The sequence below is a fragment of the Talaromyces proteolyticus genome (assembly GCF_021365285.1).
Source record: "Talaromyces proteolyticus strain PMI_201 chromosome Unknown BGW36scaffold_1, whole genome shotgun sequence".
Taxonomy (NCBI): domain Eukaryota; kingdom Fungi; phylum Ascomycota; class Eurotiomycetes; order Eurotiales; family Trichocomaceae; genus Talaromyces; species Talaromyces proteolyticus.
In genome coordinates this window covers 2,253,142-2,280,100 of record NW_025764277.1, presented here as the reverse complement: position 1 = coordinate 2,280,100, position 26,959 = coordinate 2,253,142, and the positions used below count along the sequence as shown (strand labels likewise).

General features: G+C 46.1%; 11 protein-coding genes across 11 annotated transcripts; 7 read left to right on the top strand and 4 right to left on the bottom strand.

Moving 5' to 3' along the window:
• Nucleotides 1-77: 77 nt before the first annotated feature.
• Nucleotides 78-966, bottom strand: BGW36DRAFT_403052 (uncharacterized protein; the record flags this gene model as incomplete). The annotated part of the gene is made up of 5 exons (XM_046218878.1): nucleotides 803-966; nucleotides 624-746; nucleotides 490-567; nucleotides 390-435; nucleotides 78-259 (listed from the first exon to the last, which is right to left on the bottom strand). The coding sequence occupies exons 1-5, from the start codon at nucleotides 896-898 to the stop codon at nucleotides 78-80; spliced, it is 525 nt and encodes a 174-aa protein (XP_046078105.1). The 5' UTR covers nucleotides 899-966.
• A 553-nt stretch (nucleotides 967-1,519) lies between these two features.
• BGW36DRAFT_422038 (uncharacterized protein) lies at nucleotides 1,520-2,067 on the top strand (the record flags this gene model as incomplete). Its single annotated transcript, XM_046219650.1, has 3 exons — nucleotides 1,520-1,812; nucleotides 1,861-1,967; nucleotides 2,027-2,067. The coding sequence occupies 3 exons, from the start codon at nucleotides 1,520-1,522 to the stop codon at nucleotides 2,065-2,067; spliced, it is 441 nt and encodes a 146-aa protein (XP_046078104.1).
• Nucleotides 2,068-2,997: 930 nt separating this feature from the next.
• BGW36DRAFT_435343 (uncharacterized protein) lies at nucleotides 2,998-3,864 on the top strand (the record flags this gene model as incomplete). Its single annotated transcript, XM_046221412.1, has 1 exon — nucleotides 2,998-3,864. One exon carries the CDS (start codon nucleotides 2,998-3,000, stop codon nucleotides 3,862-3,864), a length of 867 nt encoding a protein of 288 aa, XP_046078103.1.
• A 479-nt stretch (nucleotides 3,865-4,343) lies between these two features.
• Nucleotides 4,344-5,210, bottom strand: BGW36DRAFT_353887 (uncharacterized protein; the record flags this gene model as incomplete). The annotated part of the gene is made up of 1 exon (XM_046213475.1): nucleotides 4,344-5,210. One exon carries the CDS (start codon nucleotides 5,208-5,210, stop codon nucleotides 4,344-4,346), a length of 867 nt encoding a protein of 288 aa, XP_046078102.1.
• Nucleotides 5,211-6,457: 1,247 nt separating this feature from the next.
• On the top strand, nucleotides 6,458-7,945 carry BGW36DRAFT_422035 (uncharacterized protein; the record flags this gene model as incomplete). The annotated part of the gene is made up of 1 exon (XM_046219649.1): nucleotides 6,458-7,945. The coding sequence occupies one exon, from the start codon at nucleotides 6,458-6,460 to the stop codon at nucleotides 7,943-7,945; it is 1,488 nt and encodes a 495-aa protein (XP_046078101.1).
• Nucleotides 7,946-9,125: 1,180 nt separating this feature from the next.
• BGW36DRAFT_367661 (uncharacterized protein) lies at nucleotides 9,126-10,177 on the top strand. Its single transcript, XM_046214896.1, has 2 exons — nucleotides 9,126-9,825; nucleotides 9,893-10,177. The coding sequence occupies exons 1-2, from the start codon at nucleotides 9,550-9,552 to the stop codon at nucleotides 9,932-9,934; spliced, it is 318 nt and encodes a 105-aa protein (XP_046078100.1). The 5' UTR covers nucleotides 9,126-9,549; the 3' UTR covers nucleotides 9,935-10,177.
• A 274-nt stretch (nucleotides 10,178-10,451) lies between these two features.
• On the top strand, nucleotides 10,452-11,403 carry BGW36DRAFT_422034 (ras family-domain-containing protein; the record flags this gene model as incomplete). The annotated part of the gene is made up of 4 exons (XM_046219648.1): nucleotides 10,452-10,463; nucleotides 10,651-10,765; nucleotides 10,827-11,102; nucleotides 11,162-11,403. 4 exons carry the CDS (start codon nucleotides 10,452-10,454, stop codon nucleotides 11,401-11,403), a joined length of 645 nt encoding a protein of 214 aa, XP_046078099.1.
• Nucleotides 11,404-12,138: 735 nt separating this feature from the next.
• Nucleotides 12,139-13,473, bottom strand: BGW36DRAFT_403050 (molybdopterin binding domain protein). Its single transcript, XM_046218877.1, has 2 exons — nucleotides 13,131-13,473; nucleotides 12,139-13,072 (listed from the first exon to the last, which is right to left on the bottom strand). The coding sequence occupies exons 1-2, from the start codon at nucleotides 13,329-13,331 to the stop codon at nucleotides 12,278-12,280; spliced, it is 996 nt and encodes a 331-aa protein (XP_046078098.1). The 5' UTR covers nucleotides 13,332-13,473; the 3' UTR covers nucleotides 12,139-12,277.
• A 5-nt stretch (nucleotides 13,474-13,478) lies between these two features.
• Nucleotides 13,479-14,329, top strand: BGW36DRAFT_367654 (GMF family protein). Its single transcript, XM_046214895.1, has 4 exons — nucleotides 13,479-13,540; nucleotides 13,595-13,694; nucleotides 13,754-13,884; nucleotides 13,945-14,329. Exons 1-4 carry the CDS (start codon nucleotides 13,538-13,540, stop codon nucleotides 14,134-14,136), a joined length of 426 nt encoding a protein of 141 aa, XP_046078097.1. The 5' UTR covers nucleotides 13,479-13,537; the 3' UTR covers nucleotides 14,137-14,329.
• Nucleotides 14,330-19,352: 5,023 nt separating this feature from the next.
• Nucleotides 19,353-20,991, top strand: BGW36DRAFT_13929 (uncharacterized protein). The gene is made up of 4 exons (XM_046209426.1): nucleotides 19,353-19,828; nucleotides 19,886-20,515; nucleotides 20,567-20,761; nucleotides 20,821-20,991. The coding sequence occupies exons 1-4, from the start codon at nucleotides 19,689-19,691 to the stop codon at nucleotides 20,825-20,827; spliced, it is 972 nt and encodes a 323-aa protein (XP_046078096.1). The 5' UTR covers nucleotides 19,353-19,688; the 3' UTR covers nucleotides 20,828-20,991.
• Nucleotides 20,992-23,744: 2,753 nt separating this feature from the next.
• BGW36DRAFT_367641 (P-loop containing nucleoside triphosphate hydrolase protein) lies at nucleotides 23,745-26,177 on the bottom strand (the record flags this gene model as incomplete). Its single annotated transcript, XM_046214894.1, has 4 exons — nucleotides 23,745-24,275; nucleotides 24,353-25,408; nucleotides 25,472-25,958; nucleotides 26,008-26,177. The coding sequence occupies 4 exons, from the start codon at nucleotides 26,172-26,174 to the stop codon at nucleotides 23,868-23,870; spliced, it is 2,118 nt and encodes a 705-aa protein (XP_046078095.1). The 3' UTR covers nucleotides 23,745-23,867.
• Between the last annotated feature and the right edge of the window lie 782 nt (nucleotides 26,178-26,959).

Genomic DNA, 26,959 nt, shown 5'->3' with positions numbered 1-26,959 from the left:
CTGCTAGACACATTTTATAGCCAGTGGAAAGTAACCACGGCTCAATGATGCAAAAAAACCCACGAAGGGGAAAAAAACTAAACATGAAATAAAAAGACAAATTGATTTAAACGCCCATTTTCAGGATTGGCAGCCGGTAGCTGCTCGCTCATCTCCGCAATTCTGTTCTGCTGTCCCGCAGAAGTTGCAGCTGTTGGACGAGCTGCGTGAGCAGATTGATTTGCTGCTGGCCCTGCGGCGGCTCTTCTTGTTTCTGGTGCTGGCGATATTTTTCAGTCGGATATCATTCATTTTCACAACGCTAGACTTTACCTGCGCAGTATTGCCATGGCTAGCACCACCACCCAGACTTGAGTGCTATATCGCTCCCAATATTAATCACGACTGACCCAAGAACAGAATAGAATGGTATTCTTGCCATGCGGCCAATCCAATCTGCACAGTACGCTGTTAGATACTACGGATTGAATTCTCATAAAGGCTTCGTACCACTACCCTATCAGCCAGGGCTTTCCAGCACTGGGCCATATTATGGCCCCTCTTGCCACAAGTAGCGCATAGTGACCTCTGGATTTCGATTGCTTTAGTCACTGACTTAGGTGAGTGATAACCGAACGACTTACGTGGGGCTTGTGAATTCCATCACGGCCACTCTCGTCGCCGTTGCCAGCTGCTGCCAAGTTAGTAGCTTGGTTCTCGGTTTGCTGAACATCTACTAGGAAAGATATTAGTAGAGTTGGGTAGGGCTTAGTAAGTTTTGATGAGCTTGGAAAATTTTTTATCGCTGATGTCTTTGCTGCACCTGGAGAGTAGAAGAAAGAAGAAGAGAGGAGGGAAAGAGCAGGGTGGCTAGTAGCGACGCCACCCTTCCTACGAGAAGTCTGGACATGTTTAACATGTTTGGTACAATGTCTAGTTTGATAGGTTTTATATAGATGTTCTCAGCACGAAGTTCCTGAATCGACCGATAGATACACGATGGGATCAAAGTCCAAAGTGGATTGGATAGGGGGACTGAGTAAAAGAGTTTGGTACAGTAGCTCTCCCCATACCAATATTAATGATAATTGAACTTTTTACATTGTCTACGTAGGCGACCCCCAGAATTGGATATACGATTGGCCGAAAATTTGAATGCATGCACTGTATTCTAAGTTTTGTCGTATGAGTGTACACAGAGTGGCGCTAAGAATATGCATTAAATCGACGTCTCAACAAATAGCAAAGCGAGCACCTTATTTTGAAATCTTGGATATGTACCAGTTGACCTCGAAAAAAGTTTCCTATTTCGGAAGGAGTGGCGTCGGCATGGTGATTGGCTGATCATGCGTAGGGCTAGAATTATGCCTCAACTCACGTCAGCCAACTCAGCGCTAAAGAAAGCACTGCTGCCAAAGTCATAGATGATATTTCCTCATCGTGCAATATAAAAGAGGCGTGACGGTCGCATGTTCACTATGGTCCGCAGACCACCAGCATTGCTTGACTTATACACCTAGATTACGCCTAGCTTCTGATCATGAAACTCTCGGTTTTCGCAAACCTTTTTGTGGCCTCGGCTGCAACAGCCATACCTGCCGAGATCTTAGTTGGTAGTCTCGAGGCCCGCAGCAGCCCTATCCTCCACGGCCGCGCAGACTGCGGGGGGTACGCCAGTACCTGTACTGGAGGCTACTTGATCGTGCAGAGTGGCAGTGAGGTTGACTTTACGGCCTACAAGTGTGGCAATGGTAAAGGAGGCTATGATGACTCGACAATCAACCTAAATACTTGCATCGCCAACGTGGGCGGAAACCTAGTCTTTACAAAAAAGTACGTCACAAGTTTGCATATAGGAATGATAGTACTGACTCAAGACAGCGGCGACTATGGAAGCTCATGCTCCGGTAGTACAGTCTCTGGTACCACGCTTACCGCCAATTGTGGAAATGGTAAAGGCGGGTATGTCTCTGGGTCTATCGATCTGAGTAAGTTTCCTACGACATACATTTTGTGGTATTCATGTAGCTGAGCATATGAAATACAGACTCCATCCTCTGCAATCAAGGTGGCAATCTTCGATGCTAGGTGGCGATCCGAGGTACAGGAGCGAAACTGCCTTCTAGTTATAACATATTACAGTCGGAACACATGAAGGAGCAGGATGCAAATAATACTGTACAGAATTAGATGATAGTAAGGGCCGACTATTCTGACAAGATGGTGTCTTTACTACTCCTCCTTTCCAGACGTCGCTGCCTTTGGGCGATACTTGATTTTTATTCTTGATATTCGGACATATACTTCTGCCTCTTATCTTAGCCATCAGAGCCCTTCTATTGCTGGTATTTTTATCTTAATATCCCTAAAAAACGTGTCCAATAAAGGATGATTTGTTATGCTAGCAAATACCTTGACCAGACGCAACAGCTTATGAATCTACACTATTTCGGGTAGTCAGCCGATTGTAACCCTAGACACTAATAACTATGCCTTAAAACACAGACCCCGGGCAAGTAGGTATTTGGTTTAGATGGTGTCATTATCCCTGAAATCGTTAGGCAAAAATATACGAGTCAAGAACGCAACTCTAGTACCTACTAAACAACAAATGCCAAGTTGCCAAGAGGTCCTAATGCGTTCCAACTTGGCGCGTCTCGGTTATTGATATTGCTATTCCTCTCCATCTCACTGGTAATGTCTTTGGCGCAGTCAGTATTTTGATATGAAATGGTTTTCGAATCTGCTAGCCTTATCAGGCGCCTGTTTTGAGCCAATCTACTGGATTAAAGGATTCAAACTCAAGATATCCTGTATTGGAGAGGGAATATAGGCGAAGCGGGTGATGGCGCGGCACCTCGTATTCTCCTTAGTTTCAGCTATCCATCAAGATCTTGGCGAAATGTCGTTTCTGGCCAAATTCCAGCCTGACGAGGAATATGCGCATTTCTCAAATGTTTATTAGCTGCCCAAGCCCGGCTTAATGATGGACGGTCAATTCCGGAATTTATCTTCACGATGCGTCCTCTCCACGCCATCCTTCTCTTTTTCACGGTAGCACAGCCGTCAGTAGCATGGCTTTTACAGTACTTCGCCACTAAGACAGTTCTTCCTCTGCTCTCCGGGGGAAGTACCACCTCTCTTGCCCCCCTCATAACAACTGCCCCCCTAACAATTTCACCAACATCCACCTCCACCTCTTACAGCACAGACTACGTCTTTGGAAATGGATATGGTGGGGGTGGCTTTAATGAAGCTAGAATCAATGTAACAGTCGAATTACTCGTTCTACCAAATGTTACCAATCTCCCCGTCTCCGACTTCCACATCTGGGATCCTCCCGTTGAAACTGCCACCGCGAGCCCGACCATAGAGTCTTATTACTATGCTCCCGTCACGCTTAGCAATCCTGCCTCGTGCACCCAGACGACTTTCACCTACACAGACTCAGTTGCCATCTCGTTGCCCGACACCTACGTTGCCCAGGCCACCGCTACGAGCATCGCGACGTACGTCACGACCTACGTATCAACCATCAGCACCAACCTCGGCGGACAAGCCGTGACTACCTCGAGGTGTGATGTGTATTTCAATAGCGAGGCCATTCCATCCGCCGAAATTCTTGACGCCGACCACTATCTTACTGAGTGTGTTGACCCGCGCCGCTCCACTTGCAGCGCGGGAGAGAACCAGGAGGCTACGGGCTCAGGTGGCTGCAGAGGAGTTTATCCTCCTACTAGGGCTGCTGTTTCAGACCCAACTTCTACTTCGGCTGATGGTTCGTCAGCGCAGCCTACCAAGTCGGGCGGTGCTGCTAGCTTCAAGGGATCAGTGGGCTCGTTGAGCTGCCTCGTTTCTGTTTGGGGTTTGTACCTCATCCTCTGATTAGATGCGCTTTGTATAAGATGAAGGAATTGAATGGCCAATGATGATTAGCTTGGATTCGAGCTGTGCTAGGCGGTATATCGGTGCTTGTAGCAACCAGTGACTGAATCAATTGATGGAGGATATTACTCAATGAACACTCTGAAGAAATTAATGATCTATCAATAGTAGAGCCTCTGAAGGGAGGTAATGCCGAGCTGATGACAGGCTTGCACTGGCTAATAAAATCTTCATAGAGTACTAGCCCCATTTTTGGATTGGAATGATTAACTCTACGTTTTATGGGTATCAAACTGCTGTTTTGGCGACCTCATATCGCCATGAGACGTTTCTAACGTACATAAACCTACACAAGTTGATGATTTTCAACAATGTATGTAGGCAGCTGGTCATGGTAAGCTGAGATTGCTCTTCAATGTTTCATATGTACAACAAAATCTAGTTCCGCAAAACTATCCATATCGAAATCCTCACATCTATCATGGCATTTCATGTGGCCTGTTTTGATCTGGTAACTCCGACAGACGCTTGGCCGCAAGTTCTCCTGCATGAGCATTTGCCACTGGCAGATTTGCGTCATGCCCCGGGACCTCTGACTTCTCTTCTTCCGGATATAATTCCGCAGGATCTGCTGTTTTCTTGTGCCTCCGACTAATATACCAGAAGAGAACTGCCGCAACCAAACCCAATCCGACCACACCGCCAACCACAGGACCCGCAATCCATGCCTTTGAGGACGAGGAGTGTTCTGAACTCGGTATAGAGGTGTTCGTTGCAGCGGCCGCTGTCGGTGAAGATGTCGCGGCCATAGTCTGACCGGGCAACGCGCTGGTTGTTGTGGTTCGCAGTTTTTCTAAGCCCGATGCGACTGTTAGAGTGTTATATTTCAAATTGTCCGAAGAAATGGTGACGCCTGTGGACCATGCCGACGAGTTGGACTTCAGTCCACTGGAGTACCACGTGCTCGTTGAAGCGAAGCACGAGGCGCCTTCCGTAGAGGATGTAATATTGCAGTCTAACGCTCCAGTAACGATATATATAGTGCGGTTGAAGAAGCTGGTGATATCATAGTATATCGCCTGAGATGACGGCGCGTTCGTGAGGGTTTGGGGTAGGACATATCCTGAAGAGACGCATAGTTCGGTCACACTGGATCGGCAGTCAATTTGAATTGTGGTGGCCGAGGTATCAGCGTTGATGACACTGCCCTCGAGGTAGTGTAAGTTCTCTTCATTGAGACCCGGGAAGAGAATATCGACTTCAACCGACTGCGTCGCAGTGCCCATTATTATTGGCATCATCAAGGCCACGGTCACCACCGTAAGGAGGGAACGGTGAGGGGCCATTACGTCGCGATGAGGAAGAATAATTACGACCTAGGAAACTTAACATTCGAGCCCAGGCGACTTTTGTTTATGAAGAGTTCGACAGCCCTACCTTCGCGTTAGGCTCGCTAAGCTTTTCATTCTCGAGGCCTCCTGAAATCGATCATTGGTTAGGTGTAGGAGGTCCAGGCGCAGAGCGGGATCTATTAGGTATTTTGTATGTCGAGCCGTGGGAAAAAACGCTCGTTTAGGTAGCCCATTCGTTCCTAGTCGAAGTTATAGATCCGCTTCATGTAGATCCCAACCTTACTAGATTAAGGTTTACACTAGCGGCATGTAATATTCATGCGATTGGAAGTTTAATGTATAGTTTGAAATAATATCTCCATTGGCATAAATTCGGCAGTCGAATCAGGGCTCTGTGCCGTTAAATTGCTCTGCTATTCCCATATCAATGTATATCGGGGAGGACATGTCAATTTGTGGTGTTGAATATAGTGACAATCCTGAAGAAAGCATATCCCATTACAGTCGTTTTATGCATTGGTTCCGCTTTTGTCAAACCCCATTATGGGTCCTTAAACTTTTATTAGTTTAAAAGTCTTGATTCTGAAGAACGAGGAGGCGCTCGGGTCAAAGGTTCCCACAGCCGATGTTTCGCTTCTAACAATGCGAGATTCATTGTTAGGGCTATTTCTTAACATCTTATAATATCTTTCTCTTCGTTTTTGTTTTAAAAAAAAATATTGCCAACATTAGTTTGCTGTTCTTCACATATGCTATTGCTGGGGGCCTTTGCTTGATAGGGCCGACAGTCCTAATATTCTTGTGTCCAGTAACATAGGTGACTCTGAACTCATTTTATATTGTCAAACCTAGGACTATAGTCAATTTGGCATTGCTTATCTTTCCATCTGTCTTGCTCGAACGCTCGAGAGTAGCACGTACCTACAAATGTGGTGCCGCTCGTTCTTTCAGTCGCCGCTTGCTTTTAATCATTTTTTGAGGCAAAATCCAGTCTTGCTTTAATATTGTCGGTAGTAACCGGAATTTTGCTCGAGAATCGTGACGATGTAGCATCCTTCGGCGTCATGGCAAGCAGCATTTGCCACAGCTTTTCCTTTGCTTTTCTTCCTATATATATTCCTCTTCTCGATTGTGCAATAGAACATCTACTTCTAAGATGAAATACTTTTCCTACTTTTCTTTTTTCAATTAGTTTTAAATATTACTTGATATTACTATTTTGACTATTTAATACAGTCAAGATGGCCCTCAATATCCCGCTTCTACAGTTTGGTACACTCAACTACGAGGATGATGAGTTCTGCACTTCAAGGCCCATATTTGGCCCCGAAGATGTGGAAGAAGAGGCGGTTGTTGGTGGTAAATCTGCTGATGACCTTTTGAGACCTTTAAGGTTCCTCTGGGACGACGAGTTTGATGAGCCAGAGGACGGGCCAGAAGCAGAAGACGATCACTACCAACATGAAGACTTACCGACAGAACACGAAAGTTCTGGTGGAGACGATACATACTGGCAGAGCTCAGGCAGGGAAGATGAATACTCGCAGAGCGAACACGAGGGTCCAGAAAACTCAGGGTACGACGACGAGGAGGAGCTTCAAGCTAATATTCCAGAAGACGACGATGATGAGTCCATACATCATTATAATCTCTTCAACGAAGCAATTCTACAGCCCAGTACAACGCCTCCAAAACACTCTCTACTATATATCCTATCAACCTCGGGACGAAAGCCAGAAAACTCTTTCTGGTTTTCCAACGGGGATTTCCCTAAGAGCAGTGATCTTAGGACCGAAGTTCTGCTTCACCAAGCACAGAAATGGGTGGACCCGGTGGTTTACTATGGCGAACCCAAAGATCTGCATGGGCTAAACGGCCGTATGTTGTGTGAGCAGACAGATATTTTTGAGAAGTATCTGAATAAGTTCTATACACCTCACGGCAGGTGGTTGCTTGAGAAAGAACTGAAGGATGAAGATCCGGACGAAGAACGGAAGGGCAACGGTGAACCAATTTTGGACACATCTAACCTAGAAGGACAAAAAGAGATGCAGAATATCTTCAATTATAACAGTAGCCTTCAGTGGACGGATGAATGGAAGAGGCTACTCGACGCGGAGAACCCGCAATGGGCACAGAAGAAAAGTTACAAGAAAGCCGAAGAGATTTGTAAAACGCTGGGCACACGAAGAACAGAGCGCTCATCTTTACACTGGTCGAGCACGCCGGATATAGATTCAGTACCCGAGAACCTCAGCGCCGAACCGTGCTTCCATTCATCTCGGGGAGGATTTCGTGGGAGGGAGCTTCGCAGCACTTTCTGGTGGAAGAGGGAGGAATCCGGAACCGCCGCGGTGTTTGTAGAAAGCCCGAGGGGTCAACAAAATGCCGCAGAGCATCAGAGTGATAATGATGACTGGGTTGAAGTTGATTCAGATCTACAAATTGGCAGTTCCGATATAACCAACGAAGGAACCGAGATCGTGAAAGAAGTATTCGGCCAAGGCGACTTCAAGATCGATGATACAAGAAAAGATATCCCAGATAGCCCCAAGCCAGCTACACATTCAGCCGCAGAGTTGACGACAGGCTCTCAAACCAAAAGAGACTCTTCGTGGAGTTCAATAATATCAAAATTGCGAGAATTGACTGCGACCAAGACGGCGGTGAAAGCCAGTGCGACGTACAGGGACAAGGGCCAATCTACTGAATTAGATGCTTGCAGATAAGCTGCCAAAGCCTTCTCTAGTATGGACAAGGCTCACAACTAGATTCCGAAAACAGATGCTCAGAAATAAACAGGATTAAAAGGAGGAAGCTTAGATATAGATAAGTATATCAACAAAATCTACCAAACGAAGTGTCTGACCATCCCAGGGTACAATAGCCCTGGGCAACGACTTCATCTATTTATACAAACAAAAAGTTTGTGTCTGTGGCTGGAACAAATTGTGCTTCAACGCCCCTGAGCCACTTACTATCCCAGTATTTACTTCTTAGGGCAAAACTCTTTTCCCTAAAGGGGGTGTATTGCCATAATTTGAGCATTTGAACGGCGGCAGCATCTCCCTAGTCCTGATCTACGTGAGTAGAGCTTATCACGCTAGCAATTATATGACGTCGATTTCTCTTCACTCTGAGATTGATAATCATGTCAACTTGGTCTTTTCAGTCAAAGCAAGAACATGGCGACATGACTGAGAAGTTACTATGAAAAATATAAATTGGGTAGTTAGAATTAGAAACACACGCCGTCAACTTTTTGGAATATTCCGTTTTATATAAATTTCCAGAATTGCGTGCAAATTACATATTCTAGACGACTTTCGACGACATAGCCTGATTAGTGTTACAAACGTTCCCAAACATATTTCTTATACCACAATCACGTCCACACCGTAAATGAATTGGCTAGCACCAGCAAAAGACAGGTTATGCAAGTCGTACCTTCTATTCTGATACAGCTGGAAAATATGGGAACATGCTCTAACCCTTTCAGGGCAGACGACGTGGCAAAGTGATACATACAGACTACTTGGTACTATTTTATGTAGCTAATCGTCATTCGGTACACAGTGTGTTGCACATTGTTGGTTATTCATGTTTCACAACAGCGTCCTGCAGGGAGAGATCCGGGTTGAGATCATAATTAACACGCGAAATTGAATCAATCATATACCGCGCCGACACAGAGTCCAGCCTAGACCTCAAGCTTCGGGGAGCCTAGGGTAACCTGAGCAGGGTCATACAAGAACCGAAGGTCCGAAGCGCAGTGCGTCGTTCTAGAAGGTTGAAAGAAAGAAAAGGAGAAAAGGGGTCCCGGGTTCAGTAACCCATCCCTTAGTGTGGATACGCAGGATAGCCTCTAGAGTTAGCAAAATTACTTGGCGATAACTGCTTTATTATGGCTAATTACTACGGAGTTTAATAACTTATTATTCTCGATTAGGGGGCGTTAATAATGGGACTAACTGCTAATGAGCGGTGCTGCCGAATGGTGGGCATGCAATGTGGAACTGGGGACAGTGCTAAATGCTATGGAGTTTTATGCATCGGGATCATCACTGCATCCTCCGCAACGGACGGGGTTGTGAGTCTGTCTCATAGCTGTTGTGCAAATCCTGCTGAGTTCGTTAGGTTCCGGAAGTGAGATAGGCTCTGGCGCAACGCCACAGTCACACAGTTCGTGATGCTCTACCGCTCAAGTCTTTATTCCTCAGTATGTGACTAGTCAGTATTAATTTAGTTACTCTCACAAAGTGACCTCACTGCTCCCGTCTGGAGAAGCCCCCACTACGAGGCGACCTAAGCTCCATCTTGGCATCTGCACCGTATGCGCCATCCATTTCCAGGCTCGGCATTAGTGTTGTTGATAGACATTCTTCTAGAGCGAATCGTGTCTAGTGTGCTCCTTGGCCTCACAGACGCCCCCAATCAGACCACGCTCGCGATGCCACACACTGCACACTGCACAAGCTCGTCCAACTCGACTGGATCATGGTTTGCTCCGGAGCATTTGCGAGTGCGTACGGATACGGCGCCGTATAATTATCGACAGCGCGAGTCTATCGTTCACATTCAGGCTTTCACAGGCATCGCCTTCGTCGCCCTGCCGGCACTGCGTCAGTCGAACTGTCCTGTCTTTCAACGTTTTTCTCTGCCAAACCGAATCCCACTTTTCATTTCTTTTCATTTCCGCCCAGGCCCCTCTGGGTTGATTCTTTCATGCTTTCGTCGGGGATGGGAAACGAGTAAGTGATTCGCTAGTGGGCGGCAGCTAGTCACTGTAACTGCGGACTCCGGTCCTAATGCAATCATAATGCTGTATAGGCGTAGGCAATGAGAGGAAAAGGAGGAGATTCAACAATGATGGCTGGAGCAAAGCAATCGTGAGAAGAGCAACAAAGAATAATATCTGCCGACCCGAATAACAATGACCAAAATCCATAATAGAATTCAATAAACAACCGAGTCGCAAATAATTGTTTAGATGAGAGCCAGCCCAGGCTAGCCCTTGGGAGTTAGCCTAGCCGTGCAGGGCAAACACAAGCAAACTCCCGCAGCCAGCCCGGCCTGCAGCTTTCCTTCCACCACTGCTGCTGCTACCTTGGGTGCTGCTCTTCTATCATTCCATCAACTGCATCCTGGCGATTGCTGACCTTTTACCCGTCCTGCCCTTTTTTAACCGTTGCCTTCAATTGTATAGACGCTTCCAGCCTGCGCTCATCGGGCACAATGGCTTCCAAGGTGCGTGGCTATCCAGACTCTTGACCGTGCACCGCCTGACCGCTTCGCCCCCTGTCTATCGTCCATCTGTCTATTCCATGCTCTAGCAACCTAGACAGCACGCGGTGGCTGGCCCTGCATGCGAATGTGTTTTATTTTACTTTTTGAGGCACATAAACGGCGCTGACATGTTGTTTGCCGTCTACAGTTTCTTCGAGAATATAAGCTAGTAGTCGTTGGTGGGGGTGGTGTTGGAAAATCATGTTTGACTATCCAATTAATCCAGAGTCATTTCGTGGACGAATACGACCCGACAATTGAAGGTAGGCTGCCGTTGCCTGCAGGATTCTCTCCAGTGTCGCTTGCTCATGCCGTTTTCTACAGACTCATACCGCAAGCAATGCGTGATCGACGACGAAGTCGCTCTGTTGGATGTTCTGGACACGGCTGGTCAGGAGGAATACTCGGCCATGCGGGAGCAATACATGCGCACGGGTGAAGGCTTCTTGCTCGTCTACTCCATCACATCTCGTCAATCGTTTGAGGAAATCATGACATACCAACAACAAATTTTGCGAGTGAAGGATAAGGACTACTTCCCCATTATTGTTGTCGGCAACAAGTGCGATTTAGAGAGCGACCGCGCAGTTTCCCAGCAGGGTATGTTCATCGCACGAAAGCGGGATTTTTTACCGGACTAATCTGTGTATCGATTGCAGAGGGTGAGGCTTTGGCCCGTCAGTTCGGCTGCAAGTTTATCGAGACCTCGGCCAAGTCTCGGATCAACGTCGATAACGCTTTTTACGACCTCGTTCGCGAAATCCGTCGCTACAACAAGGAGATGTCGTCCTACCCATCTGGAAGTGGGGCTTTCGGCGGTGGTGCTTCTCACGGAGGCAAGTTGGACATGTCGGAGCCTGGCGACGATGCCGGCTGCTGCTCGAAATGTGTCATCATGTAGAAAACGCCGAATCGATCTTCTAAATATGCAGACATTGTATTCGACAGACAGGCGCGTCTTGATACGCCCGAAGACGCCCTTTATTTGGACAGCCCACTGAAGCGAATTCCCATTGAATCCAACACAACCGTTCACGTAAGGAGGGGTCTGGCCTATTCTAATTCATAAATTTACGATTTATATCGACACTTTATTATTGGGCTCGAATCGGTCTCAACATACTACATTGTATTATCTCCTTCAGGAGTGAAGGAGAAATGAGACCTTGTTTCTTTTGCGACCTGCATTGCTCTACCAGAGCCCACTCCTACATCTGCCTCTTTTGTCGCGGCTTAATCTACGCCTATTTTCGTGATTATGCAAGCTACATACTCTCTACTGTGATCGGAATTACGTCGCCTTCTTCCACTTTCCAGCCTTTCTTTGATTGTCACTTATTATCGACTTCGATATCCCCCCAGTTCTATGTTATTCCCCCTAGTGGTTATTGTTTATTACCTGTCTTGAGTTTCTGGATATGACGGCATACATTCACCAAACACATGCATACGGATGGGCCAGGACTTTGTGTTAAGACACGGAGAGATTGGGAAAAGTATGTGTTCGAGAGGCGAGGATGGGACATGGTGCGATTATTTATTGTCACGTTTTGTTCATTCAGCTCTTTTGGGTCGGCCTCAATTGACTATGTGCTTGTTATGGTTGGATATGTGTATGGGTGCACTTAGAATTATTGAGCAATTCAGACTATCCATGACTAGTACATTCCCATTATCAAGACCTCTAAGATGTAGATATAAATGTAGATGCATTCAGTATTCTATATATCCTGCCACAACATATACACATATGGCGCGCTTTAATAAAATATTGTCTATTGATCAGTCTCAGCGTCAGATGGAGGGTCATCCTCATCCTCCCTCGACACTCGTCGTCCCTGCACATTCTTCTCTACATCCGCCACCAAGGAGTCGATATACTCCTTATTGCTGCCCACCAGCGTCACTGTATTCCGCTTCTTACCCCAGCGCGGATAACTCCCTACCTTGACACCATGTGGAAGTACACGCAACGCCAGATCGGTCAAATACGCGGCCACCGAACTCTCTGGCAGCGGCGTACTAATCAACACACGGTACGAACCATTGCCCTCTGGATCAGCCAATCTCGGCACAACCACTTCTTTCAACCCGTCTAACAATTTCTCAAACAGCCTCGGCACACCTGGTAAGATATGCACATTTCCATTGACCGTCGCAATCGGTACCCAAGAGTCATCCGCCACAAAGAGACTCTGCTTCTCCTCGTCGATACTCTCGTCATAAGGTAACTCGATCATCCGCAACCGCGCCGTCAGTGCAGGCGACGGCTTATCCCAGTGGAAATCGGCTTGTAGGGTGTGCGGTTTGGAGAGTTTCTTCATGCGCTCAAAGGCCGGTTCGTACAATTTGAGTGGCAGTCCGAAGGCCTTGGCGATTGATTGGTAGGTGATATCGTCGTGCGTAGGCCCGATTCCGCCGCTGGTTACCACGAAATCATAGTTGGCACTCATTCGGCGAACGCCCTCGATGATCTCGTCTTCGATGTCGGCGATGACTTCGATGCGTTTGAGTTGGATGCCTAGTGAGAAACACCATCGCGCGAAGTATGCGGAGTTTGTGTCGATTGTCTGGAATCAAGGCCAGGAGTTAGATCAAGAGAATATCTTTGAGGATGGGGTGAAGAACCTTCCCCCCGAGAACTTCATCGCCAATGATCAGACATGCTGCCGTGTGTATTGTTTTCGATTTGTTCTCGAAGAACTTTGCGGATGATGTCATGGCGGTGGCAGCGAGTGCGGTTCTTGCTACTGTCGCGGCCGATGGATGTGTGAAGTTGGCGAGAGGGTGAGAGAGATGTCGAGCCAATTGATTAAAGCGACCAGACATGGGGGAGAATATAAAGGAACGACAGGTTGCCAGAACGGAATCGATTGTTGGCAGCACCGGATCGCGCCGTCGTCGGGGCGGGGTTAGCTTTGCAGTTGGAGAAACCAGCAACTAGTCACGTTGACTGCCGGACTGCGGGGCTGCTACTTTCAACACAGCAATACCTTCCTTTAAAGACCTTGGAGTGGTTTAGAAGAGAAGCAGATATGGTGAGTTCCCGTCTCTTGATCTTGAAACTGGATGCTAATATCGTATTCCTGCAGTCTGATACTCGGTTATATTCCTTCTCGCAAGAAACCAAAGACAAGCTACGGAAATTCCGCCTGGGAACTTCTCGAGCAAAGGATCCCCAGGCCGTAATCTGTACATCACCTGCCATTTCCTTCATATGAAAAACATCCACTTATATAGATATCATAAAGACATCGTCGACGCCAAAACGAAAGAGATCCGTGCGCAGAGTGACGACGTTTATTCAAAACTAGAAGACATCGCAGACGAGCTCCCTGACTCGTCGCCGCGCTTTATCTTACTGAGCTACCCTCACACCTTGGTGAGCATCCACGACTACTCCCATTTTGCCAAATCATACGCTTATTTATAACGGTGTTAGCCTTCCGGCCGTCTAGCCGTGCCATATGTCCTCCTTTACTACCTCCCCGAGAACTGCAACCCGTCGTTGCGCATGATGTACGCCGGTGCTGTCGAGCTCTTCCGAAACACAGCGGAGGTGCAGCGTGTGATTGAAGTTGAGACTGAAGGAGATGTGCTTGACGTGGAAACGAAACTGAGTGGAGAGGATTAGTTTGGTATATATCTATGGGTGACTGATATCTTTTGATTTTTCTTGATTTTGTGTAAAGAGCATTTTGACTACTTTGCTCAAGGGATTGTCTTAATGATTTGAATTATTCTGGTTCATTGTGACGAACCCATAGTTTCCTAATTACTTCACTATTGCCATGCAATAAATATGGAAAAACCCACCATAAAACCACTCTTTTTAAATACTTGATCGTAATGGCAACACTCCTCAAGCAAAAGCTTGTAATTCCAGCCAAGAAGGCGCGCTTGGAATTTGTATTGAATGCCTAGAAAGTCCGACCAATAAATTTAGAAACTTGGCCAGGAGTTTTCAAAAGATCATTTATGTTATCACTATGAGTCCTTCAGCTTTAACTCTAGGAAGCCCCCTGAAGAGATTTTGGCCCTAACCAGTAAATAGCAGATATTCAAGACGTACCAAATATGTGTACGGCAAGTGGAATCACTGATAGTATAGCCTTGGCCCCATTATGACTCACGAGGAAATTGTTGATGCAATAAAACTTTCGGAAGCTTCGTCCTTCGTTGGAAGAAATGCAAGAAACAGGGGTCCGTTTTGGATGTAAAATGTATGTAGATGTTATAATAATATGTATCGGAGTAGCTGACTGGGTAGTAAAATAGGAAAAAGAGGGAATTTGACGTATAAATAGGCACTTAATAATTAAATGTCATTCGCTCTGCATGTAACGGGGTGCCTTTGGCCAACATCAATTGATATATGCCGACAAGAAACTTCTTCAGGCTCAATATACCAATAGTAACACCCAAATATTCTTGCAGTTGGTCATTAATTTCGAATAGGTTGCTTAGAAACGGGGTCAGATTTGCTCAAGTCAAGCCTAAGCCTGTTTAGGTTTCCCTTTTGCAAAATGCTATGAGATCATGTTGCAAAAAAGGCTGGGTATGGTGAATTGTCCTTGATAATGCTTGGACTGGATGTCTGCTATAAAACCCTAAATCACGACAATTGCTTCGGATGAACTATCCCTCTCAATAAGCATCAGAATCTGGTTCATGCTTTTTTACGCTTTTCATAGGGTGAAATATTTGTTATTCGAAATGTAATTAATGCGATTATTTCCAGGAAATCTACCAATACTATTCGCTTGATGCACTACGTGGAGCACGAAGCCAAAAAAATGATATATGGAAAGCTCTACTATCTCGTCTTGCTATCTCAGAGGACTACCCACAACAGTACAGCAGGTCAATATCCCTACTTTGCGTGTTATTTCGAATAGCACGATGACCCGAGAATCAGGTTTCTTGGGAAGTAGAAATTTTATTGCATAGCCTCTGTTAAGCAGTGGCATATTCTCTTCCCCAACTTTGAACGTCATGTTGTTATGCTCTAAGGCAATGGCCATCACTGTTGTGGAGGCGATGCCTTTCTTAGGAGGCAGTATAGTGACCATAAATGTGAATTAGGAAAGTAATGTTTGATAGAATTCTCATTTCACGCTATACGTCAGTTAATCTGGCGAAAATCCGATTACAGCGGCTATGATGATTCTCCTTTTGAGGAGGAAATGGCCATTGTCACTGCTAAGAGAAGAGAAGAGAGTTCATTCGCTTCCGTTATAGAGAAAGGTGGTGTTGCATATTATTCTCCGGCTTGGACAATTTATATAGGCGCACTACATTGCCGGTGAGGTATCTGTGTGACTTATTCTGAAAAGACGGCCCCCCCAGCCAACTCCACTCACTTACAGTTCCATCATCCACTGCATTCACCATATATAATTGTATTTTATAAGCGACGGTACAAGAAGGTAACCTATTTACACACCTCGCTCACTCAAATACATGAGTCTTAGTTCAGGAGTCTCTAAGAATTTTGTGTTTTACACGAAGACGATAGTTGTGACAGATAGCCCTAATTAGGGTTTAACTTATCTGACGATCCCAACAAACCTTACATAACCATCTCAAGGAAACCATTCTATCACAGAAACTGCGGAAATGATCTGCTTTAGGACTTATAACAGTGATATAAGAACGAGACCCTAAGGTCCCAGTCTTGATATAATATGCAAGGAATGGGTAACACGAGCAAAGAACCCAATCATGAACCATGGAAGATCTACCTTCAGAATACGTATTCCACGCGACGATAACCTAATATTATGTAGGTCTTGAAAGAATCCTTGTGCATGTCAGCTAGACCATAGTTGGAACTACATCTCCACGTCTTAGCTACGACCAAAACAGTTTTCATATGTGGCGTTGAGTAGATTCCGAAAGCAGCTGTCAGTTACAGGGATCGTGTGACCATTTTTGTGAACTCGTTTGAGGGCCGCGGGGATTAATAAGAAGGAAGATGGAGGACTAATTATGGAATCTCGCGTTGGGGGCCTCACGAATAACCCAATGTTGTATCCGTAGAGGCCACAATCCAGACAGCAGTGTTCCAGTAACAGACTGAACTACAAACTTACAGTACCGTAAGTAATCAACAGCGATTATGCCACAAATCATCACCAGACAACCACAAGCACAACGTAACCCTGCTCATCGTCATCATTCCGCCCAGAGATTGGCAGGGTCTATGAGTCCGGGGCCGTAGATCCGCGGTGGCACGCTAATCCTGTTGTGTGTTTGGTGGTCGCAGCTAGCTAGTTGCGTCGTAGTGGGCTACTACTGGTACTTAGTATCGACCAGGAGCAGATATTAGTCTAGGACCAGAATATCCTGCCCGTGGAGGTTAAGCCTGTTTTGGGAGGTGATCGCGCCCGCTGGAGGATTCGTTGGTTAACAGTCCTATAAAGTGTTCGTGCCCCCTGCTAGTTAGTACGTACTGTACTTCGCTTTACTCCGGCGTTGTGATGTCCTGGCGGACTATTACTATTTAGTACCCCGTACTGTTAATGTTTCCCCCCCCGAGTAATTCTAGACTTCTAGATTGTTAATCCTTTAGAACTTTACTTCGAGATGTTGTATACCTATGTAACTCGTGCTTGACAGGGTTCCTATAATTCTCCTGATACTCAAGTCAGAGACTCGGAGAGAATGTTGTACGCTGGACAAAATATTAACAAAGATTTGTCCATCGAAGTCCTACAGCCGCTGATATTTTACACTCGACAGTATTCTTAACTTTTGATCATTGTCAACCAGTAGCATGAAATGTGAAAATTCTCTTGCTCTCCCAAAACTGCTCTCACACCCGAGACGGCTACATACATGAGATCAACAATGATCCGCAAGTCTTGCCGCTCAACCAATGTGTCTGACCTCGACCTTCGAGGCTAATAGGGCCAGTCAGTTGACATGCACCACCCATTACTGTCACCGTTACCCGTTTAACGGTGCTGCAGTGCTACTCCAACTGGGTGGCGCCGCTTAAGCCCGGAAAGGCCTTGCCGCCTGCCTTCTGCCTCTTGCCTCTTGCCTCTTGCCTCTTGCCTCTTGATATATTGATGTGCATACTTAGGGTCTCAGACTGCTACAGACCCCCACTGTAGGCTGCTCCATCGGCATTGCATGATCTTTGTCTGCCGGTCAGCACAAATCATCGGCTAGATCGGGTTAAATGCGAGCCTGGGCCACCTGTTTGTTCTGTGTAACAGCCAAAAAATGGTTCGTAAATTTCGGCGACTGGCCTGTGCTCGCTCTGATAATACACAGACTGCGAGACACCACTTAGTAGAAAACTAGTACTCGCGAAGCTACTTAGAAGTTAGAATTTAGAAGAACTCAAGTGTTGCAGCTTGAATTCTGTTAAAAAGCAGAATGACAAAAGTTAAAAAACTGCGCCCGAGCAACCGCTGACGAAGCTCATTGGTAGTGTTAACTCTTTCAGGTATGAGCGTTGGAACTTAGGAGCAGCTAGCCCAAAGGTAGAAGTTAGCACCGGGGTTTTGCTGGTTCGTCTTTAGCCGTGACGTTTTAGTTCTTCGACAATGGAGGCTACCCATGTGGTAATTAGCGGACCGGGCCAGAGCCCACACAGTGACGGCCTACAGGATGCACTATTATTGTGGGATACCAACACGAGCTCCTGAATAATATTAAGAATCCGCAGAATGGAGACGCAGTAAGTTTAATAGTTAAGAAGCAACAAGGGTAAATTACAAGTGCTGGCTTAGTATGTCATATTATTACGGCGACAGTAGAGACTGCTGCTCGGATAAACCGAGCATCTGTCAGTTATGCGCTGCAGCAGCATCGAACGTCTACTTGTTGTGGTGCAATCTCGCGGAGATAAGCCTTCACCGACTACGAGAAAAATACAGGCCGTTACAAGGCAAGGAACCAACCACGTTCTGTTAGGGTGGCGCCACATGCCCGCTGCGCTAGTCCTGAATAGGTAGACGCATGGACCAGGTCTCTCTATCGTGCGCTGTCCAATCAGAGCTTGAGAACAGTGTGGCGAGCGAGTCGTTTGGCTGTTGGCCGTGCTTCTTGGTTGCTGATATTGTCGGACATCAAATTTTCCGGTGTTGACACTGGCATTGAGTTTCAGGCTGCATCTATCTACAAGAAAATGCCAATAAATTAGCGAGAATACTGGATACAATGTATAGTTTATAGATACTATAGAGAGTGGTCGGACTGACACAAAGTTTATTTTTACGGCTAGCGGGATCCAGGCTAGCGGATCCACTTGATGGGTCCTACTGCGGTCGGATCACATCATCAGGTGTCCTGCCTGACTCGCTCGGGCTATGTCCGTCGAAGACTCGAAGTCTACATTGACATGATTCTTCAATCTCATGGTTACAGTATCTATGTTAACTGTTCATATAAAATCTGATAATACTATTGGTGTGGGGGTGTATACTTCGCTGATTATCTCAATGGTTCTTGATATACGGATATCCAGGGCGGAAGTAACATCCGCTGTCATCCAATAATAACAATAGAACAGCACGAAGCATCCTCTGTGTCGGGCCCCAACCTCTCCAAGACCAAGGAGCAGGGCCAGGGCAGCCAGGCCCGCGGCGCCGTATTGATACTAGCCGTACTATTACCCGTACCGCCCGCACCTGTGTACCGTAATTAATGGCTCAGACTCGCTGCTAAAGCCTAGCCTAACTCTCGTACAACTGTCTGTCCTCGACTCGACCATTATCCACCGCGAGTCCACTACTGAATGGCCTGTCGGGTCTGGTTTGTTCGTCCACTTGGGGCCTGGTCTTCTGCAAGAACTCATATTACCTTTCCTGTCGCCGCCGTTCTTCATACTTGACACCCGTCGTGTTCTTCACCACACAGGTCGCCAACACTACTGTGAACGAGACACCACAATAATACTGTGCATGATTGAATACCGTTGGTGGAGTTGATTGAGCAGAAAATTTGCTGGTGTGTGTTATATTTCGCCTGGTACGACGTGATTCGAAGTCGCTCAGCCTGCCGCCGTCATTTCGACGCCTTCACCCCCCCGCTTTCAGGAATTTTCTGCGCCCTCGAATCCCATTGCACAACTCCAATTTGAAATGTTTTGAATCGCCATTTATGCGTTCGTAAATTGAAGAATTGTCGGTGCGCGCTATTGGAGGAGGAGAAGAACGTGATTGAATCAAGATGGATCCCGATCAACCGAAGAAAGAGGATGTTGGGTCGCGACTGCTAAACCGCATGAGCTCGGTATTTCGTCGAAAATCGAGACGTACCCAGTCGACTGTTTCCAATATCACCATTGACGATACTGCTAATACAGCAGGGTAAGTGGAAAAATGTTAATTCGTTCGGTTCGGAGTGGTCAATCTAACATCAGATAGATCTGCTGGTGCGACTGCAAGTACACCACAACCAGCTCTAGCGACTACAAATATTAGCACGCTTGCTCGTGACACCACACCTGTCATGCAGTGGAGCTCCGTCCAACAGGAGCGAGCTCGCGCCTTGTTCGCCAAGTACGGTCTGACCTTGGAACCTGAAGAATGGATGTCTCCTCGCAATCTAGAAGTGCAGCGTGTCGAGAAGTCAATTCGCATGAGAGTGCGACGCACATGCCATCGCTGCCAGACCACCTATGGACCAGACAAGGTCTGCGCCAACTGCCAACATGTTCGCTGCAAGAAATGTCCTCGTTATCCGCCCGCCCTATCAAAAGAAGAAAAGGAAGCGCGGGCGCTGGCGAAAACCCAGGCCAAGTCTGCTGCGCCTGTTGCTACTGCTGCTACTGCTACTGGTATTGCTACTGGGCCTACTCCTGCTGCCGCTCAAAAGAAGCAGAAGCACCCTCCGCTGACCATTCCGTCACGCACTGGAGGACAAGACCTCGTCTACAAGCAGATCAGACAACGTGTTCGCCGAACATGTCATCGCTGCCAGACCCTGTTCCGTGGAGATTCTAAAGAGTGTGAGAGCTGCAGTCACGTTCGTTGCAAGAAGTGTCCGCGTGATCCGTATGTTGCATCTAATCAGGTCCGAAGTACTTTGTGGCTAACATATCACAGACCTAAACTTCATAAATATCCCGATGGATATCCAGGCGATGCTGATCCACCACCCGAGCGTCCTCAACGCGTGTGGAGAAAGCCACGCATGCGAGTGCGCTACTTTTGCCATCAATGTGACACCCCTTACATACCCGGCGAGCAAAACTGCAGCAGTTGTGGACAGGAGAAGGGACCGGAGACGAGACGCGATCCGTGAGTTTAGTTTTGTTCTCTGAGATACAAAACCATAACTAACACCTGCCAGCCCTAAGAAAATAAAACCCGAACTAGATCCGGACCTTGTGAGACGAGTTCAAGAACGCTTGGCTGAGCTACAAGTCAGCAGCGGATAGCGACGTTTATCTTCATCGATCGCGTGTTGATTATGACTCATTAATATCGCTTCACGACTGTTCCATTGTCGGCATCGTCTACTCCAAAGGATCGCAATTGATGAATTACGGCATAACTAAACTTCTCCGTCATTTATTACTTTACTGTGCATAGCATATATACATATATTCTTTCATGTTTTGTGTATATGCCGTCTGAATTGATGTGGATTCTAACCCCTACCTAACGATTAACAGTCCTGTCTACGATAATAATGAACATAGACATCTCAATTCTAGCTACTTTACAGGGTGGTGTACATGTAGACAGCACGAGTCAGCACGGACACGCTGGTAGGCCATCCAACCACCCCACGAGTCGCCACCTCTACAGCGACGTCGTAGCACACGTTCTATCCAATACTGCAGCTCCGCAAGCCCAAGTAAGCCCAAGGCCGAGACCTCACCCAATCCTGTCGGCTATACGGGATACTGGGTGGTATATATTAGTCGGTGTTATTGCATCGTTAGCGGCAAAGCCTTTAGCGATGATACGATCAAAACACCCCTAATTATATTGGCAATAATACAACAATAATAACTCACTCACTATTGAGCAAGCTTGAGACAGTTGCACATCATACATCATACATCATACATTTAGCCTGTAGCTAGACGGGGAGGTTTGGGCAGTATGCTATAGGTTAGAGACGTGGTAGAGACTGCTTTGCGCGCTACGCTTGTTCAAAATGATGCATTCGGACCAGTCCGTCAATAAATATGTTAAATTTTGCCATTTTAGTAGAAGGTTTGGCCACGACTCGAATGGACTATAGCTGGTACGAGGTTCGCTATCCTATGAGCGCGCTTTGATTACCCACCACATAACAACTGACAATATGCTGCTGGCCCCGGCGCCGTGCGGACTATACACTCTGCATATCTATCCGTATACACTGTAGTCTCCGCGGTTTTTCTCTGGGATTGCATGATCTAGCAGTATCACTGTCCGTTTGGAATATTTTGACAGGTAAATGATTGGCTGGTGCTTGTGGCGACACGGGCCGGACCGTGCTCCATCGCGTGCCGTTATCGCGGGCTAATCGGATGTTTCTTTTCGCGTTAAGTACCTCTGCGACCGCCGTGGACATGATCATGATTTTCTTTTTGGCGGATCGCTCTGGTAATACCGGAGATCGCCTGAAACGTACGGGTAGATCTAGTGTAGTATTAACGGGGGCGCTGTGATACGGATTCGAGGCACCCCTTAGAGTAAGTCGTTGTTATGGTCTATGGATTGGGCATTAAGACAGGTGGAAACTATACTGTGTTGGGATGGGTTACGCTGCGTCTAAATAGGTGGTCCATTAACCCCGGTCAAGTTGCTGGTTATGATGATCAGCGAGCGGGCTATTATTCCGAGGTAGTATTATTCCATTGTTTATTATCATTGGTATATTCACTTGTGCTTTTGATGTATTTATGTTTCACAATGAAATAATAATAATAATATACGGAGACTATTAGCAACCAGAAAAAAAATTCAGAGTCAGAGACTGCACCAGCCTACAGGATCGCCGTTTTCTTCCTGGCAGTATCAGCTACTTAGCTAACCACCAGTAATACGCTTCTCGTGGTGACACAAAGATGCACAAAGCTTGAATAAGCACTTTTTTATTTTTAAAGGTACACGGCATCTGTACATGGGATCAACCGCCCGTGCACTGGGGGTGGGTGGTGGGTAGTAACACAAGTGCTGAGACAAAGTATTAGTACTTCAACGGTCAACAGGTTCAAATGAGAGTCGACCGTTTTACAACAATAATATTATTATCATATTATAATGCCAAAGTGTACAGCCGACTATAGCATGTTACTATCAATTTTAATCTTAATTATTCAGTGTCAACTAGACGGCATCTACGTATTTTAGTACACAAGAAATAACGGCCCCCAACACTCTCCATCTCGAATGAATCAAAAACAGTCGGTATTCAAATCATAATTACAACTAATATTGACACATACCGCCCTTGATGATTGCATGCCGCTACACGTATCTTTGAGTACCGACTGACTACCGACACGCCGGCACCGAATGGGAACTATGCTCCATGTTCCCCGAATGCGCCACGTCAGAGGTTTTTCCGGTTCATGACAACTAACCAACAATACACTAATTATTATTTAAGAGGAACGTGCAGGTATTGATTTACAGGATCAATTGATACTGGTCCACCGTATTTTCGGCCGAGCTCAAACTTCGGCCGAACAGCAATTAAGAGTCGTCCGAATTTATGTAATAATAAAATATACAGATAGCTGAGCAGTATGTAATACCGTGCGAATTTTTCCTCTCTTTTATTATTAATAGCAAAATCTACTGCGATTTAGATTCTGATTGTATCTCATGTGGGCGAAGGATTTCACCCCTGACTAGCAAAACCCTTGAATTAGTCTGTACCATAAGACGGTGTGTCGGTCGTCATCTTCGCTTCCTTTCTAGGGCTAGGGAGGGATTTATTTTCCGAAGCCCTAAGTAGTCAACTTTCAAGCTGGAAGGTTTGAAACATTAGTTCTGTACGGAGGCTTTCTGGATTTTATTTTTAGTATCTTGTTCAATTGTTTTCTGCTACGTAGCTGTGTCTATGTTTTCCCACGTATCTGTGTGAGCTGAGTTACCGTAGTATTGGGCGTTTCTTGATGATTATAGTGTAGTGTCAGCGTGTGCGGAGGCCATATTTTTGAAGATGCACTAGGTCTGTATTTCCTTGCGTAGGGGTTATGAAGTGAATGTGCTTTACTAATAATTCCTACTGATTAATTGATATCGAACACATCTTCGTGATTGCAAACTAGCTAATCTCTGAAATAAATCATTGCAAATACACCATCAAAATACATGCAAGGAGTATCTTGGTAGATGAAAACTGACAAGTGGAACCACTTCAACAGCTAAAGAAATCTCCAACCCCAAATACTTCATATTACACCCTGAAGCGCTTGTTGATTCTTCTTAATCCCTCTTGACTGGCTCCTCGTTTGAAACGACTTGACTGTTGGCTAGCGCAATCGCCACAGGTGATATTCATGGCTGACTTCGGTTGCTGATAACCAAGAGCCTTGAATTTTGGTATTTCGTCACAGATCAACACCATGGTATCTAAATTAACGCAGTCCACACAGAATGCGCGAGGGCATGAATTGCACAAAAATAGCATCCCCCCCGCGTCAGCAGCACTTTGAAAGCATGCTGAACATTTGTGATATGCACAGATATTTCTAAAATTGTTCACCGCATGCGATTTCTTCTTGCCTAGGCACTTCTCATGGAAGCTATTAGGACAATGAGCGCATTCTGTTAGACCACGCTGTTTCCCGCAAAACAAGCATGTCTAGATTCAGTTAGTATTCATAGTAGTCTTTGGTCGAACGTAACAACAAATTAGCATTTCAAGACTATCGGACTAACCTTTATATGATTACGCCATCTGGTTGGCTCCTTGGAGTCAGCGGAACTTGAGTTTCTTGTTATCATAGGCGGCACTGCCTCTCCAGGCTCACACAGAGTGGACTCCTTGCTGACGAAGCAATCATACTCCTTGTTGAAAATAGCACGAGGTATGATTTTTCGAACTGGCGATGCGGGAGCTTCGTAAAACTCGAGTTTTGATTTCTTCGGTGAGCGTGGTACTTTCATCCCGTCTAGTTCATCCGTCCTGATCCGCTCGTTTTTGGTCAGCCAATTTGTCTCGTCTTCATCATGTGACATAGGTGAGTCTGGAGGAGCAATCATATCAGGTTGATCAATATTCTGGTGAGGGGCGCGGCAGTAGTCGACAATACGCTCCCAGTCCCAGTGCATCATCTCCTCGCCATCAGTCTTGTCGACCGCAAATGTGTGGAGGCTACTGCGCACCAAGTTGCGGATGAATGTAGTATCTGTATGTAACTGCTCTTCAGCCATATTCTGGAAAGTGTTAGTTGAGTTCGCGAAATCGCCGTTTACTATAGCCTCAAGATACAACTTCTTGTTTAATCGACTCATCATTTGCTCTTCAACTGTGCCCCGTGTGCACAGCTTGTAGACTGTGACTGGTTTTGTCTGTCCAATACGATGAGCTCTAGCTTCTGCTTGATGTATCACTTGGGGATTCCAGTCGAGATCAAGAAAAATGACCACCTCAGCAGAGGTTAGTGTCACCCCTTCGCCACCAGCCCGGGTAGCGACTAAGAAAACTCTGTGGTCTGGTTTATTGTTAAACAGATGAATGCTTAACTTGCGCATGGCAGAACAGGTTTTGCCGTCTAGACGCAAAAACTCGATATCCAGCTCTTCTAGGAGAGCTTCGCAGCAGTCAAGAACTTGATCAAACCCGGAGAATATTAGAACTTTCTTTCTTTCCTTGATGACAACCCTGTCCAGGAGCTTTTCGACAATGATAAACTTGGACGAAGTTGCTACAATATCGAAGCCCGTTTCCTCATCATCATCAAAACGATTTAACGCGAGGGGATGCGTGCAGACCTGGATATGTTAGTGCTAGGCTTATGGATGAGCATATTAGGAGTATATCAGTTGGCTGCCCACCTTTCTGAGCTCCATAAGAGGGTTTAGAATAGAACGATTAGGTGCCCTTGATAGTTTTCTCTGATCAGAAGTTTCGGACCATCCCGGAGATAGACCCTCCATGCCTTTATGGAAGCTGTTCTGCCATCTTCTTGGCGAAGTTAGATGGGCTGATTCCATCTTTGGTCTCGGTCGTAGAAAATCGCCATTCACACCATTGATAATCTCGAGGTACAGCCTTCTTTGCAAGCTGGTGAGCGGGGCGTAAAGTGTTATTTCCGTCTTTGGAGGCAAGTCCAGTTTCAAACTAGCTGTCTCCTTTGTCCTACGAAGCATTGCCACTTTCAGAAACTTGCCTAAGTCCTGAAGAAATTCAAGGTCCACTTTGCCTTCGGAAAGAGCAAAGGCCCGTTTGAAAGCTGAGCTCGTATCTTGATGGCCGAATACCTCAGGGTATAGCCACCTGAGCATTGACCAAGTTTCAAGCAGATCGTTTTGAATGGGTGTGCTGCAGTACATCAGGCTCGCTTAGGTCTATTGAGTAGAAAATGACTCACCCTGTCAAAATAATTCGCTGCTCAGTCTTCAATCTGCTTACGGACAAAGCATTCTGTCGAGTTGCATCTTTGATTCTGTGGCCTTCGTCGAGCACAACCGCTTTCCAAACTCCCATACGGTTCAAGCGATGACCATCCGATATTAACAGTTCGTAGGTAGTTACCATGACATGCGCTTCTAGACAATGTTAGACTGCGAAAACCAATATGTTGGGACATTCTGTACCTCTGGTTCTGACAAGCTTAGCCACTTCTTTTCTTTTCTCGAGGCTTCCATAATATTGTACCGCGTGAAGGCTTGTCCATTTTTTCGTCTCACTCATCCATGTGTCTCGTACATTCAAAGGACAAACTACAAGGAATGGATATTTATCATGGTTCTCGTTAACCAGATGCTGAAAGAACGATAGGACTTGAAGCGTCTTTCCCAGCCCCATCTCGTCGCCGAGTATGCCATGAGCGCTGTTATTTCTAAGATGACATAGGAACGAGACACCTTCGATTTGGTGAGGCTTGAGCCGGGCTCTTATGCTAGGCGACGTTAGTACTATACATACCGCAAAGAAGAAAGACAAACCCATGTGGTTGACGTAGGAGAACATGATATGGACGGGTTTGAAGATTTTCTTCGGCTTCTGCTAGCCTTTCCGATATTTGACTGTCCCCAAGTATGGGTAACAGCAAATTGTTATTTGCTACTATCCAATTGCTGAATGTATGCTTAGAAAATGCGAACCCTGGAGAAATCAGGCTCAGAGGTGCACTTGATACGCCGCTCCGGCTACCTGGGCTGGATACTAAGTCTGTTAGCGGACTCTGAACTTTACTTCATGATGCAAAAAGATATAAATACTCTCTGAGGCCATATTGGCGAGTACCCGCATGTAAATTAGAAGTAATCCCAAGTAATTTGCCTATCCAGATGTCCAATGGGACGCAAATATCAAGATGA

Coding starts and splice junctions, on each gene's coding strand:
- BGW36DRAFT_367654 (XM_046214895.1), top strand. Junction 13,695..13,753: donor GGATCCCCAGGCCGTAATCT/GTACATCACCTG, acceptor GATATCATAAAG/ACATCGTCGACGCCAAAACG. Junction 13,885..13,944: donor TGAGCTACCCTCACACCTTG/GTGAGCATCCAC, acceptor TAACGGTGTTAG/CCTTCCGGCCGTCTAGCCGT.
- BGW36DRAFT_367661 (XM_046214896.1), top strand. CDS start 9,550: ATGCGCCATCCATTTCCAGGCTCGGCATTAGTGTTGTTGATAGACATT. Junction 9,826..9,892: donor CAGGCATCGCCTTCGTCGCC/CTGCCGGCACTG, acceptor ACCGAATCCCAC/TTTTCATTTCTTTTCATTTC.
- BGW36DRAFT_13929 (XM_046209426.1), top strand. CDS start 19,689: ATGGATCCCGATCAACCGAAGAAAGAGGATGTTGGGTCGCGACTGCTA. Junction 19,829..19,885: donor GATACTGCTAATACAGCAGG/GTAAGTGGAAAA, acceptor AACATCAGATAG/ATCTGCTGGTGCGACTGCAA. Junction 20,516..20,566: donor AAGAAGTGTCCGCGTGATCC/GTATGTTGCATC, acceptor AACATATCACAG/ACCTAAACTTCATAAATATC.
- BGW36DRAFT_403050 (XM_046218877.1), bottom strand. CDS start 13,331: ATGTCTGGTCGCTTTAATCAATTGGCTCGACATCTCTCTCACCCTCTC. Junction 13,073..13,130: donor ATGAAGTTCTCGGGGGGAAG/GTTCTTCACCCC, acceptor CCTTGATTCCAG/ACAATCGACACAAACTCCGC.